Source organism: Xiphophorus couchianus, chromosome 12 (assembly GCF_001444195.1).
Source record: "Xiphophorus couchianus chromosome 12, X_couchianus-1.0, whole genome shotgun sequence".
In the NCBI taxonomy this organism is placed as follows: domain Eukaryota; kingdom Metazoa; phylum Chordata; class Actinopteri; order Cyprinodontiformes; family Poeciliidae; genus Xiphophorus; species Xiphophorus couchianus.
The window spans coordinates 2793916-2808692 of NC_040239.1; the positions used below are offsets into that span (position 1 = coordinate 2793916).

General features: G+C 37.2%; 1 protein-coding gene across 1 annotated transcript in view; it reads left to right on the forward strand.

Moving 5' to 3' along the window:
- Positions 1 to 6432, forward strand: part of smarca2 (SWI/SNF related BAF chromatin remodeling complex subunit ATPase 2) — a 40326-nt gene extending 33894 nt beyond the window's left edge. Inside the window, exons 30-34 of the mRNA XM_028032940.1 lie at positions 2294 to 2399; positions 2700 to 2801; positions 3777 to 3903; positions 4348 to 4481; positions 5043 to 6432. Coding sequence (XP_027888741.1) covers positions 2294 to 2399; positions 2700 to 2801; positions 3777 to 3903; positions 4348 to 4481; positions 5043 to 5078 — 505 coding nt within the window. The 3' untranslated portion in view covers positions 5079 to 6432. The remainder of the gene's footprint in view (positions 1 to 2293; positions 2400 to 2699; positions 2802 to 3776; positions 3904 to 4347; positions 4482 to 5042) is intronic.
- Positions 6433 to 14777: the final 8345 nt, after the last annotated feature.

The following is a 14777-nucleotide window of genomic DNA, read 5'->3' on the forward strand; positions in this document are numbered from 1 at the left end:
GCTCTGAGAAGTAGCTCCTATAATGAGCTCAGCAGTTCCACCAGGTGTTTGCCAATTGCTCCTGGCTAGTCTGAAGGAGCTGCGCCTCGAAGGCGGAGCTAAGTCTACCCAGTCGTTTTGCCCAGCTGAATGCCAAAAGACTTTTTAAACAAGCATGAAACAGTCAAAGCAACACTCCAGGTATATTTTGAGGAGGGAATAACATTAGAGCATGATGTAACGCTCAAAGAAGTTGACTTTACATAACAGCTTGGGAGCATTATATATTTCCAGGCACATTACTTGATTTATAGCAGAATCTAGTGACTATTTTACCGTCAGATGTTAAAAATGCTTTACATATATATATATATATGACAGTGAAGGAAAAATCAGAATCCTATCTGTCATTTTGGCAGATTGCAGTTCACACATCTTGCCACTTTACGCAGACATTTTCAACTTTACACACATAGTACGTCGCAGAGGTAACTAAATCGGAACACATTTTTAAGTCCCATCACTGATTAGAATGTTGTGGCATCTGCAAACAATTCTGCAACAAAGAGTTGGCCAAAACTCCTCCATAGAGATGTAGCAGACTCCTGTCACCAGTGATGGAAGTTCTTGCTTTCTCTGACTTTAAAAATAAAATCTTCAGGGGAAAAAACTTTTTTGGCTGCATTGTGATACTTTCTGATGGGAGACTTGGAGTGTGGGTGTCGCTTTAATCGCAAAACACTCCAGAACTCCTGCAGGCGTTTCAGCAAACATCCAAACGCAGCAGCAGAGAGTTCACTCGACTAACAGATTGTCATTAAGAAGATTAATAGCAAACCCTCCTACACCATCGTTTTATGACTCTTCATTAGCCGCATTATCCAACCAGGACAAACATGAGAAGACATCTGCCTGAGTGGATGAAAGAGTTGCTGGTTTGTTTTCTTTCTTTTATTTTGATCCCATCTGTGCTGTTGAAGTTGTGATTAAAGTCAAAAACTCCGGTCCATTTTTTAAGATCGTATCAAATTTTGGAAAAGTAATAATTCAGCTGGTTGTAAACATGACAACAGGAAGTCTCCTGGCACAAACCGCCAGAGAAGCGGTCATGTCAACGCTTCGAGGCAGATGGTTCAGATTTGGAGCTGCTTGTGTTGTTGGCATTGAAAACTTGTGGGTGAAAACATTTCTGACAGAAGCAATCAAGTGTGTCTGTTTACAAGATGAATGTGGAAGAGGAAACTCCGACGCCTACTTCTAAAATCTGTTCCCCCTTCTTTCTTTTCCTGGGGAAATTAGCTTTGGGGAAACTTCAGGTAGTAAACAACCTTTGTAATCTTTGCTTGTACATGAGCTGGCAAATAAATATTCATGGGTTGCCAACATGTTGGACTTGGTTTTACAGCCTTTTAACTTCAACTTTAATAAATGTAGATGTCTGCAAGATGAACAGGACTGAGCTTAATAAAAATTAAATGTATAAACTGCAAATATGTTCTTCCCTTTTCCTTTAAACTTTATAAAACAGGGACTTTTATTATTAGTTGCTAATTATAAAACTGTATATGGACTGAATCGCTTCAGTTAAATGGTCTGTCAACCTGCAAATCTGATAATTAATACATACTTATATATTTCTGCCCTCCATAAATTGGTTGTTGCTCTAGTTGTTTTTTTTTTTACATTTGTGTGTCATAATTATCTTTCTGGTCTTTATGACGGCTCTGCTGTTTATGTGCTGATCCACTTTTCTTCATTTCAGCAATAGAAAGCTGAATTTTTCCGAGTTAGTCAAACAATCAATCAATCAAGTTCATTTATGTAGCATATTTCAGCAACAAGGCAGTTCAAAGTGCTTTACATCAGAAAAGCACAAAAATAAAAAGTCATAAAACCATCAGACAGTCAACAATTGAGAAACCAGCAACAAACGTTACATTTTGATGAGCTCCATCATCGAAATCATCAATACACATCAAAATGTTGGTCAATGCTTCACTTATTGTGTTTCAAAAGGAACTGTAAACACGTAGGCTTTTAGTCTAGATGGGAAGGAACTCAGTATTTCGGCTGTTTTGCAGTTTTCTGGAAGTTTGTTTGTAAGCTGAATGCTGTTTCTCCATGTTTGGTTCTGGTTCTGGATGCAGAGCAGAACCAGAACCTGAGAGGTCTGGAAGGTTGACAGAACAACAGCAGATCTTTAATGTATTGTGGTGCTAAACCGTTCAGAGGTTTATAAACTAACAACAGTATTTTAAAGTCTGTTCTCTGACCTGTGAATCCCAGTTTTAAGGTTTATTTTCTGTGTTTCCAGGTCAGGCAGGCAGCTGAGTGAGGTGTTTGTGCAGCTGCCGTCCAGGAAGGAACTGCCAGAATATTACGAGCTGATCAGAAAACCTGTCGACTTCAAGAAGATCAAGGTTTGCTGAGTGACATCAGCCCAAACTTAAAAATAAGATCCTGATGAAGGTTTAAAAAAGGCTTTTGTTTAATCTCCACCTGCCTTGTGAAATGTTGGGTACCACATAAATATCTCTATGGTTTTTGGGGGATTGGTTGTTTCTGAATAATTCTCCTGTGATTAGGAAGTTTTATAGCAGCTTTGATCATAATTATTTGTAGGTTTAAGATTCATTAATATGAGAAAACGTAGACCTTCAGTGTGATTGTAGATAACTCAGAGTCTAAAAAAACACAACACTTTTCCTTGCCGATAACAGGAACGTGTGAGAAACCACAAATACCGAAGTTTGGGCGACCTTGAGAAGGACGTGATGCTTCTCTGTCAGAACGCACAGACCTTCAACCTGGAGGGATCCCAGGTACAAAACGCCTTTTCTCTATTTAATCCTTCACCTCCCCACGTTTTCAGATGAACTCTGCAGTTTTCCATCTCAGAGTTTTGCAGAAAACTTTTCTTTGAACGAGTCTCACTCTGGGGACATTCATAGTGTTTTCTTTTGTCTTTCTGTTGGACGGTCTGTCTGTGGCAGAATGCCGCATCTTTATCCTTTTTTGACACGTTAGTACTTTCTGGTGTGCTTTGTGTTGAAATTGACGACGGATCATATTGTCTTCTGGACCAAACTATGCCTCATATGAACCCATTTTGTCTTATTTTTTACTTTTGGACAGTTGGACATGGCAACAAAGTATTTTTACATTTATTTGTTTTGTTTTTTGTACTGAGACGAGCTGATTAGCATTTCAAATTCATGTAAACTAAGTTTTTTGAATAAGAAAATAAACATTTTATTGTCTAAACTGAGACAAAGTAGCATTTTTTTTTACAGAATTTGGTGAACCTAAAACTGCCTGCTGATTTCTTCTTTGTAAAAATATTTGCAAATATTTTTTAATATCTTAAATAAAATGTGTGTATTTTTGAACAGTTGTGGCTTAATTGCTGCTCAATATGTTGTTCTTTCAGTAAATGGCCTATTTATGAGTTTGTATACTCCAGTTTATATTGGTTGACAATAATCGATTAATCTGATTAACTGCCTTAATATTTCATCACTTTGCACTGACTTAATTTGGACTTAATTTGAATCCTTTGTTGGGGATTTTTATATTTTCACACATGCAGATTGTGTTTGTTATTTAATAAGATGGAGGGAAAAATGTTTTTCTTCCCAAAATGCATTTTAACAACTTAAAATTCACCATTTATAGTTGAGCCTTCTGCTCCCAAAGGGATCCGTCTGTTTGCCTCTGCAGAGAAACGGCCGCTGCCGCCACTTTAAATAATTTTCCTAACCGTCAGTTCAAAGACATTTTTATTTTTTTAATAACAGATATACGAGGACTCCATTGTTCTCCAGTCTGTTTTCAAGAGTGCCAGACATAAGATCGCCAAGGACGAAGACAGCGAGGATGACAGCGATGAGGATGATGATGACGACTATGACTCAGAGGCCGAAGGTAACACACAGACTTTAAAACACACACACACACACACACACACGTGTCATCTCATTAGAAATCACCGCTGGAGGTCGACTCGGTGCCTTCCCACTGAAAACACCAAACCGCTGCAGCTGTCAAACTGTCAGGGAAAAAACACATAAAATATAAAATAAAAATACACTTTGAACTGAAAAAGAAACCTGTTATAACAACTCTACATGTTAATGTATTAAAAACCTTTTTAAGCCTTAATTTGTTCACAGATGTAAGGACATATTCAGAGCTGTCTCGTTGAAAAATTACTTGTAAGTTAGTTTTATCTTATTTCGAGTGCACTAAGATATTTACACTAGACATTAGTTGTAAATACTTTGTAGGATTTTGTGTTTTTGCAGTGCACAGTCGTTGCAGTTTGGAAGCGATACTTAACCCTGGTTCTGTTCTCCAACTTTTGTCCAGCCAAGTCTGTGCGAGTGAAGATCAAGCTGGGTCGGGACGGACGCAGCCACGACAAAGGCAAGAAGAGGCAAAGCCGCGGAAAGGCCAAGCCGGTGGTGAGCGACGACGACAGCGACGACGACCAGGACGATAACGTAGGTTTATGTTTATGTAACAGGGATTACGGCAGAACTGTCCACCTTTGGGACGCTTTTGTCTCCAGCTCTGGTACATTTCTCATTATTGGAGGTTTAAATCTCTTTGCCATCTGAGATCATCCGCTGCTCTCACAGCGGGTCGCACAAAAATCTACATTTCAGGTAAAAAGAAAGTCAAAGGTATCATTCAGTGTCATTTGTGTAAACCTTAGGTCAAAAAACAAACCAGGAAATGGAAAAAGGATGTTTGAGGCTAACACCGTGTGAACCAGTTTTAATGTTAAACCAAATGTTTCCGTTGCTACGCCTCGCTGTTTTCATCCAGGAACAGCAGGACGGAGGCGCTTTAATCCAAGGAAAACTTAGCTTAAAACGGTAGCGGTTAGCTTCTGGAAGCTAGCCACTAGCATGGGAGACAGCACTGATACCGAACGAAAACCTGGAAGGATTTCTAGTCTGACGTCTTTCCAGAGTTCCTCCTCTGATGTTCAGCTGAAAGTTGAAAACACAAACGCCTCTCTCCTCTGCTTTCTGACTGGCGGCTCTCTCTTCCTGCAGGATCTGTCGGATAAAAGCAAAAGCGACGACGACTGAGGAGGACCAGCAGCAGCTGCAGCAGCGTGAGGATGCTGCGCTTAAAAAAAGAACAATACCTTCATTTTCTATCGAGCTTCATGCATTTTTCTTTGATTTTGTTTGTAGTGTGTTTTATCTTCACTGCCATCAACTTTAAAATATATTACTAATCAATCAGTAACTTACAGCAATACCAATCAGCTTCTTATCTTGTTTTTTAGAGTTTTCTAGTATATTTTTATGTCTGGCACAGAAGAAATTCTATATGAAAAACAAAGACGCACATTTGGTCATTTTATGAATTCATCTTAAAGTATATGAATATTCCCCACATTTAATATAGGACAAATAAAATTTGATATATTAGTGAAAGTTTGTTTTTTTTACGTTCATGGGGAGAAAAAAGCAGTTTAAGGTTTTCTTGTTTTTTTTTCTCCATATTTTGGTCCTTGAAATGGTAAAAATTTAAAATGAAAAAAATCCTGTTTTTCCCAAATGCAGTAACTTAAACCGAGCTTATTTTTTTTTTTTTTTCCAGGTAAATATCAAATATCTGCTAATTGTTTAGGATTATGCAGTTCTCTTAGTTTAATGTTTTAATTGTCTTGGAAAGTCAGTAATATTAATATTGAAACATCCACCTTCAGTGCTGATGTTAACTTTTATTTAGGTGAAAGTGGATAAAATAAAAGATTAAAAAAAACTTTTCTCTTTTGACGTTAACCAACAGCCACAACCATAAAACCATTTTTAAAGTTGATCAAATATCTCAAGTTGAAACATGAAATTCCGACGGTTAGAAATGCAGTCTGCTTTTTTTTTTTTTATTTTCTGAATGGAAACATTATTACATGTTGTTTCATAAGCTCCTCCCTTTATTATATTCTGATAGTTTTAAAAATATTAAACACTTTTTCCAATTCCTTGTTTATTATGAGAAATGTTTGTTTTTTGAATCACTGCATTGTAACGGACAGCAGCTTTGTGGGGAGACGGTTTGTTTATTATTATTAATTTTTTTGCTCCAGCATCTTTAAGGAAATGTTTCTCCTCAACACGTGTTGCATGAAAACTAAACGGCGTCTCTCTGGTTTCTGAAAGGAATAAAAGCCCCTTTTGTTACATTTAAAGCAGAATTTAAATGAACAGAATATTTTTAAGTGTATTGATTTATTCATCTAGTGTGTGTGTGCCTCGTTCTCCCGCCTCCGTTCTGTGTGTTTGTAGCATGAACTCCTGATGCAGATTTCTCACTGCGGTCCGTGAAGCGCTCCGTCAGCGCGGCTTGGTGTTTGCTTTCTTTGCACAGTGTCCTTGTGGTTGTAAACTCATAACCCGAGCAAATAAATATTCATGACTTTCTGCACAAAAAGGTGTGATTTTTAGTATTTTATTGTTTTTATTTGATGTTTTATTTGTGTGGGGAGGTTGAATACATTACTGTTGTTGAAAAGTGATTCAATTCAAAAGGTGAAGCTCTAAGAATTTTGTTGTTTTACACTGCAAAAAGTCAAAATTTTACCAAGTATTTTCTAACTATAAAATTGGTTTATCTTGCAAAACTGCAATGGAAACACAGTTTTCGCGTCATGCGAGTCACATGATCAACAACCGGATGTTGCTACTGGTGGAAACCACAAAGAAGAAGACAGGAAGTGGTAGGAGGATCATGTTGTGGCATGTTTTTAGTGACTTATTTTAATTGTGTTTTCTATTTAATGGAACACCATAATTGTGAAATTGTTGGTTTTTTCGACATTAGCAGAACATTGACAAACGCCTGCAGTCATTCATAATGGAAACGCAGAAACTTTTCCCACTGCTCCTGGCTGAAACTGAAACATCGCAGGGCAGCAGAAGAAGAAGAGCCTTGCTCTCCACGGCACATCAAAAACCAGCCTCCTTTTTTTATCCCTGCCATTTTAAACAGAGCTTCTCTAAGCCAGTGACCATCCATGGCCTCCTTTTCATCCGGCGCTTTGAAGTGCCGAGGTGTTGGTTCAGGCCTGAGCCGGGAAACGACGGGCAAAGTGGATGCTAATCCTCGTCTGCGTAGCCGGGACGTCAGGTGCCAGGGCCCATTCCTGCTCTCCCTCTGTAGCCTTTGTCTTCGCCTCCACCGCCGGGGATCTGTCCAACTCCAAATAAAATCAGGAATCTTTTTTTTCGCCTCCTGATGACTCATGGATTGTGATCTGAAAGGGCCAGGTGTCCCGTGTTGTTAAAGAGTCCGGTTTGTTTGGTGCATTCAAAGGTGGGAAGCGGGCGCTATATCGGTGCTAACGCTTGCACAGCTTAAAAGGAAAGCTGGGAGAGGGCTTTGTGTCCCTCCGGATTCCAGGGTTCACTATCAGTTTAACGCATGATCGGGGAAAATCCTCATGGTTTTGTTTTTTCTTTCAGATCGGAGGGCAGCTGAGGACGCATCATACCTGATTTATCAGAGTTCACACCTGAACTGGATCGAAAGCAGTTGGCATCAGATTTTAATGTGTAGTAAAAGAAGCTATTTACATCTGGAGAACTTTCCAAATCCATTTTAGTCTTAAAAAAAACCCCAAATTGAATTCAGAATTTGTTTTAATTAATTGATCTCAAGCTCAATTAAAAGAAATTTTCTCACCTGATAGTCCAGTAGATTCGGTTTAATTTGGGACCAAAGTTGCAACATTTGTTACCTGTTCTCCTCCTCGCCTGTGGGGGCGCCGCACCAGGAACCACTGAAGGAAACGACATAAAAACTTCTAAAAAAAGACATTGAGTGCGACTTCCTTCTTCATGAAATGTAAACAAAAATGGAGCGGCGTCAGATTTGACCATCTGTAGGATTACTCTTTTTCCACTAGGCTAGCATGTTTGTTTTGCTTGTATTTACCCAGAATGCCCTGTGCTGTTGTCCACTTCCTGCTTTTGGAGCGGTCTGCGGTCCACTTGGTGTTCGCATATGAATTCAAAGCACACCAACGTTCACCTCACGCGAACCCAGACTGAGGTTTTCAGGCGGACCAGAGTTCGATTACGAGTTCACACCTCAACAAACAAACTGGATCTTTTAGACAAATGGACTGGAATTTGATTAAAGTTGCAGAACTTTTACAAAAGTATGTTTTTTTTTAATGTATTTATTAAAACTGTCTGTCAGAGCCAGAAGGCAACCTTAGCATTGTCAATCAAGCTCATGTATGCGCTGTTAAATGTGTAAGTGGCGTAGAAACAGATTATTATTACAGGAAAACTGCTGCCATTGGTGGCTATGCTAACTAGCTTTAGCATTCATGATGAACCAGTGAACTAGTGTAGCAAAGAGCCACTGGTGTATGAGGGTGATTGACAGCGCTAAGACCCTCCTCCTGGCTCTGATTGGTTATTTCTGACTGAGTGATTTATTTCTGTTATCTGCTACTGGTAAGATGCTGACCGCTCAGAAGCACTTAACAGAACCACACTATGTAAAACAAGCCAGACTTCCTAAAGTTTTTTATTTATTTGGTTTTGAAACAGTTCCATGAATCTTTCTGAATTTTCAGTAAAAGAAACTTTATCATTTATGGCAGCGTTTCACTCTTGCATGAAGCTGTCAGAATATTTCCAGCAGCGTTTACGTTTCTTCTTCAACGACGTTTTTAATTGATTCGCCCTTCAACCGTGTGAAAGCGAATACGAACAAGAAAAATAACTTTCAGATTCATAATGCAACATGCTAATTAAACGAGACAAACTCAAGTGTTGTTTGCTGTTCTCATTTACAGAAAATCTGCTAATTAAAAAGAGAAAAAAACAAAATAAAAATCAGTCGTTCAGCGTCTCGGCATTTTTTAAAATTCAGATCGATTTAATCCGCTGGAAGTGTGTCCAAAGTGCGGTTCGAGGGCCATTTGTAGCCCTTGGACTGATTTTTTGTGGCCCCCAATTGCAGTTGAAGAATAGTTAGTTTTTGTTTTTTAATGTTGAGTACAAAACAAATTACTAATGTTTTTAAACCAAACTTTTATCAGAAGTAGAGCCATGTTTACCCAAAAAGCTTTGAAAGATGGTGATCCAAAGTGTGAAGAAATTTGTTAAAATGAGTCTAAAAGAATTAGAAAACTAGACGCCTTTCTGTTCGCACAGCAAATTATTTTAAACATTTGTATTTACAATGAAAAACAAATAAAAATGATGCTTTTTTAGGTTGATATTTGTTGTTTTTGAATTCTTTTGACTTGATGTTGGCCCAAGAGACAAAAAAATAAAACACCCAAATGCCAATTGAGAAGTTTTTTGTAAAATATATTTAGAGAAAAGTTTTTTTTAAGTGCTAAATGTGTATATTTTTGTAAAATGTTTGCACTGAAAATGTTTTTCAGTAAATGACCTTTTTGAGTGTCCTTTCCAGCTAACAATGAATCATTACTAAATTAGTTGAAGATTATTTCAATAATCAATTAATTGTGATGAATCAGATTAACCGTTTCAGCAAATGAAAGTAAAGTTTGCATTTTATTTTTACGCAGGTCGATCACATACAATCCCAATGACACACCTTCACTTTTGTACTTGTAATCTAAAACTTTTTTTAAACTAAACCAAATATGAATATTTCTGGAGGCAAAAGGGATCAAGAACCAAATCAATTTTCTCCTAATTAACTCCTAATCCATCCATACAGCAATAAATAACTGGAAAATCTGGGAAAATAATGATGTCTGCTTCACATCACGCACATATGGACTAAAATGTTAAAGAAGTTTTTCAGATACGTTGGGCTGCAGCTGCCACTATGCGTATATATCATGTTCTTTTCAGTGATGTAATTCTTTGTTTGTGTTTTCAGTTTATTTTTTCTCTCTTTCTGCAGGTGCAGAAGCGACTGATGCTTTTCCTCTCTTCTACTCTTGTCTCTTTCTTTCCCTTTTAGTCTTTTCCATCAACTTTCTCCATTTCTTTCAGTCTCAATTAAACCTGAATAAATTTCTAATCAACTTTTATACATATATGAAGTGGAGCACCACAGCGAAAGCTGTAACTCTCCACTTGTGAAGGTAAACCTGTTGCCACCTCACTGACAGACATTATACGTTAAAAGAATAAATAAATGTACTTTAAAATATTTAAAAAGCATTAAAATAACCTGAAGAAAGCTCTTAACTTTCTAGATTTTAGTTTTCAAAGAGTATAAAGTTTTAAAATAACTGAGTTGGGTTTAAACTTAGACTGGGGTGAGTTTCTCCTGATGGTTTGTTTATTAATAGTGAGGAAAAATTCACACTATGACCATAAAATGACCATTAAAACGGCCAATTTTCTTCCCACCTTCCCTGTTTTTAACAAGCCCAAAGCTGCGACGTGAATCAACATCCAGCAGGCGGCTGGATGTTGATTCGCCAACAGTAGAAGAGAAAACGCATTCAGGTTGGCTAAATGGCCCAATTATGTCTGATAGGTGTGACACCCGGCCAGTGAATGAAATTAAACTGCAGCAGGGGAAATTAGTGTTTGTGTCAATTCAAGAAGGCTTAATATCTGGGTATGAAAATATGAATCTCTCTGCTTTCCTTTCACTGTTGGTGTCAGAATTATTTTTGCAGACTCTCGCTGCACTCGTTCTCAAATTAGTTTTGAATTTCAAGCTGAACTCTCAGAACCGGGAGAAAACAAAACGATGCCAGAGGAAAGGAAATTAGCAGCTTTGTTTTGACGGATCCACAAGTTCAGTTCATGGTGTCGACCAGGCTGACGCAAAAACAGACAGGCGGTTTACAGAGGAGACGGAAAACCAAACGTTTAAGAGAGTTGTTGCATTAAGTTTAGGCTGATGTGAATTTCAGTCGACCAACATCTGGATCTCTGAACTGAGACAATCATTTTCTGAAATTATGTTAGTTTTACTTCGACGTAACGAGATGCAGAGTCCAGTTAATCCACAAAAGATTTTTCCAGAAGTCTTGGGAATCGTGAAGAAGCGGTCAGTTTCTGGTGGTGATCCATTTCTTTCTTAATTTGTGTTTTTCCTGGAATCCAAAAGCTTTAGAAATGATTTCGAAGCAGAAAATAATTACATGTGAAGGAGACGTGTCAATAAAAATAATTTGAAAAATAATTGTTTGGACATGTAGGCCTGCCGCAATAAATCAATTAATTGCATAATAAATTAAAATAGTTTGCTGTTTTTGGCTCAATCGTTTTTTGAAGGTCAATTTTGTTTTTCATAATTCATTTTGTTTGTTTTGCTTTTTTAGTTTTAATATTTAAAATATCTTCCACTTCCAGTGTTAAATGTTTATTAGAATTTAAAGTTTGACAATGTGTTTTACATTATTATGCCATTATTATTGTTACATTACTTGGAAATGATCTCAAGACAACAATATTATAATTTATTGCGATAACGTCTGGGACAATTTATCATCCAGTAAAACAGGATTTAACAGTTTCCTTTGGAGGATTTTTCCCCTCTTAGTAAATGAAATCATTCTTAGTAAATGAAATCATTCTTGTTAAATGAAATCATTCTTGAATTTGTACTTTCTCTGATTTTTCTTATGTGCTACAAAATTTTATTTGACAATCACGTGTCAAACTCAAGGTCCGGGGGCCAAATCTGGCCCGCCGTAGCTTCTTATGTGGCCCTTTAGTCTCCAAACTACATCAATAATTCCCACCAAATAATTATCATTTTCTCCAAAATTCACATGAAATCAACAGATCCTCAAAATTGATCAAAACCATTGGATTTAGATCAGTGCTGCCTCAGCTTTACTTGAGGTGAAGTAATATCACACCTTAGCGCCAATATGGTAAATATTCCTCATAAACATTTCTAAATCAGCTCCACAAAATCTGTCATTTTGAAAGCAAAAAAAACACTAAATCAATCAGTGAATCCTGGAGAGACTGATCAGAAAGATGTTCCATATTATTTCAGAAACACTTATTGAATGCTGAAGCAAACAGTTATTTGTTCAGATTTGAACAGTTTGATGGTTTCTTCAACACATTCTGGCACAACCGGCCCTTTAAGAACATTCAGATTTTTCACATGGCTCAAAATGAGGTTGACACGCCCGATCTAGAAATCTGTAAGCAAATATGTCAAACTTAAACTTTACAAGACAATTGGGACCAAATTAAACTTTAACTAGACCAATTTATCATAATCCAATCAAGGTGTTTTGATCTAATTACACCGAATATTCAACCCAAACACTATGAAAGAAATGGATGCTTGGTTTCCAGTTTTGCTCGTCTTGACTGAATCTTCATCTGATTTCCTGTCTTCTGCTCACAGAGGCAGGAAATGGAGCGAAGGCTCAACACAGTCGCCGTTCAGCCAGGGTCGCGTAATTACCCGACTCAAAGCAGTCTGGGAAATTATCTGGGTGAAAAAAACCCGTTTCTTGATTTTTTTTTTTTCAAACACAAATGGATGTAATGCTTAGAGATTGCTGCAATCATGGAGGTACAATCACAAATCCTCAATAGCACCTCCAGCTTCAACTTGTTCTGCTTCAGCCTCCACAGAAATGGATTTTAACAGGCTTTTTGTGCTGCTTATATGTTATTATTTCCAAAAATCCAAAGAGAATCCTTTAAAATAGCCATTGTTATACGTATAATAGAACAACATGAAACTGAGACGGTAGCAACACAATGGAAAATTATAGCTACAGCCGATCGTCTTTGCAAAGAAAGCTTCACAAAGCTCCTCAGCTGACTGTCAGGATTTCTTTTGTCAGCTGCTGTTTTCAATAAACCTTTTATCTTTAATTGCAGAAAATTGGATTTGTAGTTTTCTTACATGAATCTCAAGTTTTCTGTTGTGATACGATGATTATCTTAAAACATCTCCACTTTCAGGCTGTTTAAAGGCTGAATCATGGTGCTTAAATGTTTGTTTTTTTATGTCTGAATGCAAATGGAGAAGTTGGAGCGGCAGCATTATTCAGATGTAGATGCAGCTGGAAACTGGAGCGCTGAGTCCGGATGGAGGAGGCGTGCGGATCCTCTCCTTCATCTGAGGGAGAGTAAAATGACTTTGAGGAATTTAATGTCTGAAAGAGAAGCAGGATTAGAAATGGCCGATGAAGCAGATGAAAAAAACAAAGCAATGTTGTCTCAGCGTTCTGATAACACAGCTGCAGCATCAGGTCTTTATTGCACTGCAGGCATTTTTTCCCAATTCACTGCAGCGTGCTGGAAACAATAATCAGATTGGATCGTCCTCACTGGACTCATTCCTCCAGTATTTGGAACTAAAATCTGATGACAAGTATTTTGTAATTGAAAAATGGAGGAAGTTTTTCACAAACATTTATGAGAATAGAATAGAATTCAACTTTATTGTCATTGCACTGTCACAAGTACAAGCAACGAGATGTAGTTTGCATCTATCCAGAAGTGCTCTACGAGATATGAATATTTATTTACAGATGTACAAGACTATGTATGTATGGACTATAAGGGGTTGTAGCAAGAGATATAGATATTGTGTATAAGTATAAATATGGGAGCTATATGCACAGATTATAGCTATATGCACAGATACAGATTATACAAGAATGTTAGGGAATGGATTACAGATAAATAATGGCAGATAAAATTTACAGGTTGTATGTGTGTGTGTGTGTGTGTGAGAATACTTCTGTGTAAAAATTATGCAGGAACAAAATTCATTAATTTGATTAATTAATACAGAATGTCCAGACTCTGCTTCGTGCTTTCTGCTGTAATAGAAGTTTTTTTTTGTAAGATTTATCCATATCTGTTAGTATCTCGTTTGTGAAATCTGAAGTTTTATATCTTTTATGTTTGAAATGCAAAAGGAAAACAAGCCAAACATGTGATTTCCATCTCTTTCCATCCCTACTGAGATATGAACAGAAACTTTCCGTAAGCAGGAAAGAAAGAAAAAATACATTTGGACTATTTGAGTTATTATCGCGGAGTAATAAAGTCATCTGACAGTTTTGATTGTGTCTCTGTTGTGTTGATAGTCTGAATGGTTTGAAGGGCCGTTTTCAGTGCAGTTCCAGCTCAACCTCACACAAACAGACATAAACATGCAGGGAATAAATATATTTTTAATCAGTTTGGTGCAAAAAACTGATTGAAGTTTTTTGCACCAAAGAGCATAATTATATACATTTCTTATATACATATACACCCCCCATATATATATATGTATATATATACAGTACAGACCAAAAGTTTGGACACGCCTTTTAATTCAATGATTCAATGAGTTTCCTTTATTTTCATGACTATTGACATTGTAGATTCACACTGAAGGCATCAAAACTATGAATAACACATGTGGAAATATGAACTAAACAAAAAAGTGTAAAACAACTGAAAATACCCCTTATATTCTAGTTTCTTCAAAGTAGCAACCTTTTGCTGTGATTACTGCTTTGCACACACTGCATTTTCTTGATGAGCTTCAAGAGGTCGTCACCTGAAATGGTTTTCACTTCATAGGTCAACCTGCCCTGTCAGGTTAATAAGGGGGATTTATTGCCTTATAAACCAGTGGTCCCCAAACTGCGGCCCGCGGGCCAGATGCGGCCCGCCTCCACATTTGGTCCGGCCCCCTGAACAATACCAGAGTATTTTCATATATGTGCATTTTTATTTGATAAGTTGGACTTTTGCAATAAAATAAATGTTAGTAATGAACTTTATTTATTATTAACTACTAGTTAGTAACTATTTTATACATGCATATAATTGACCCTAACC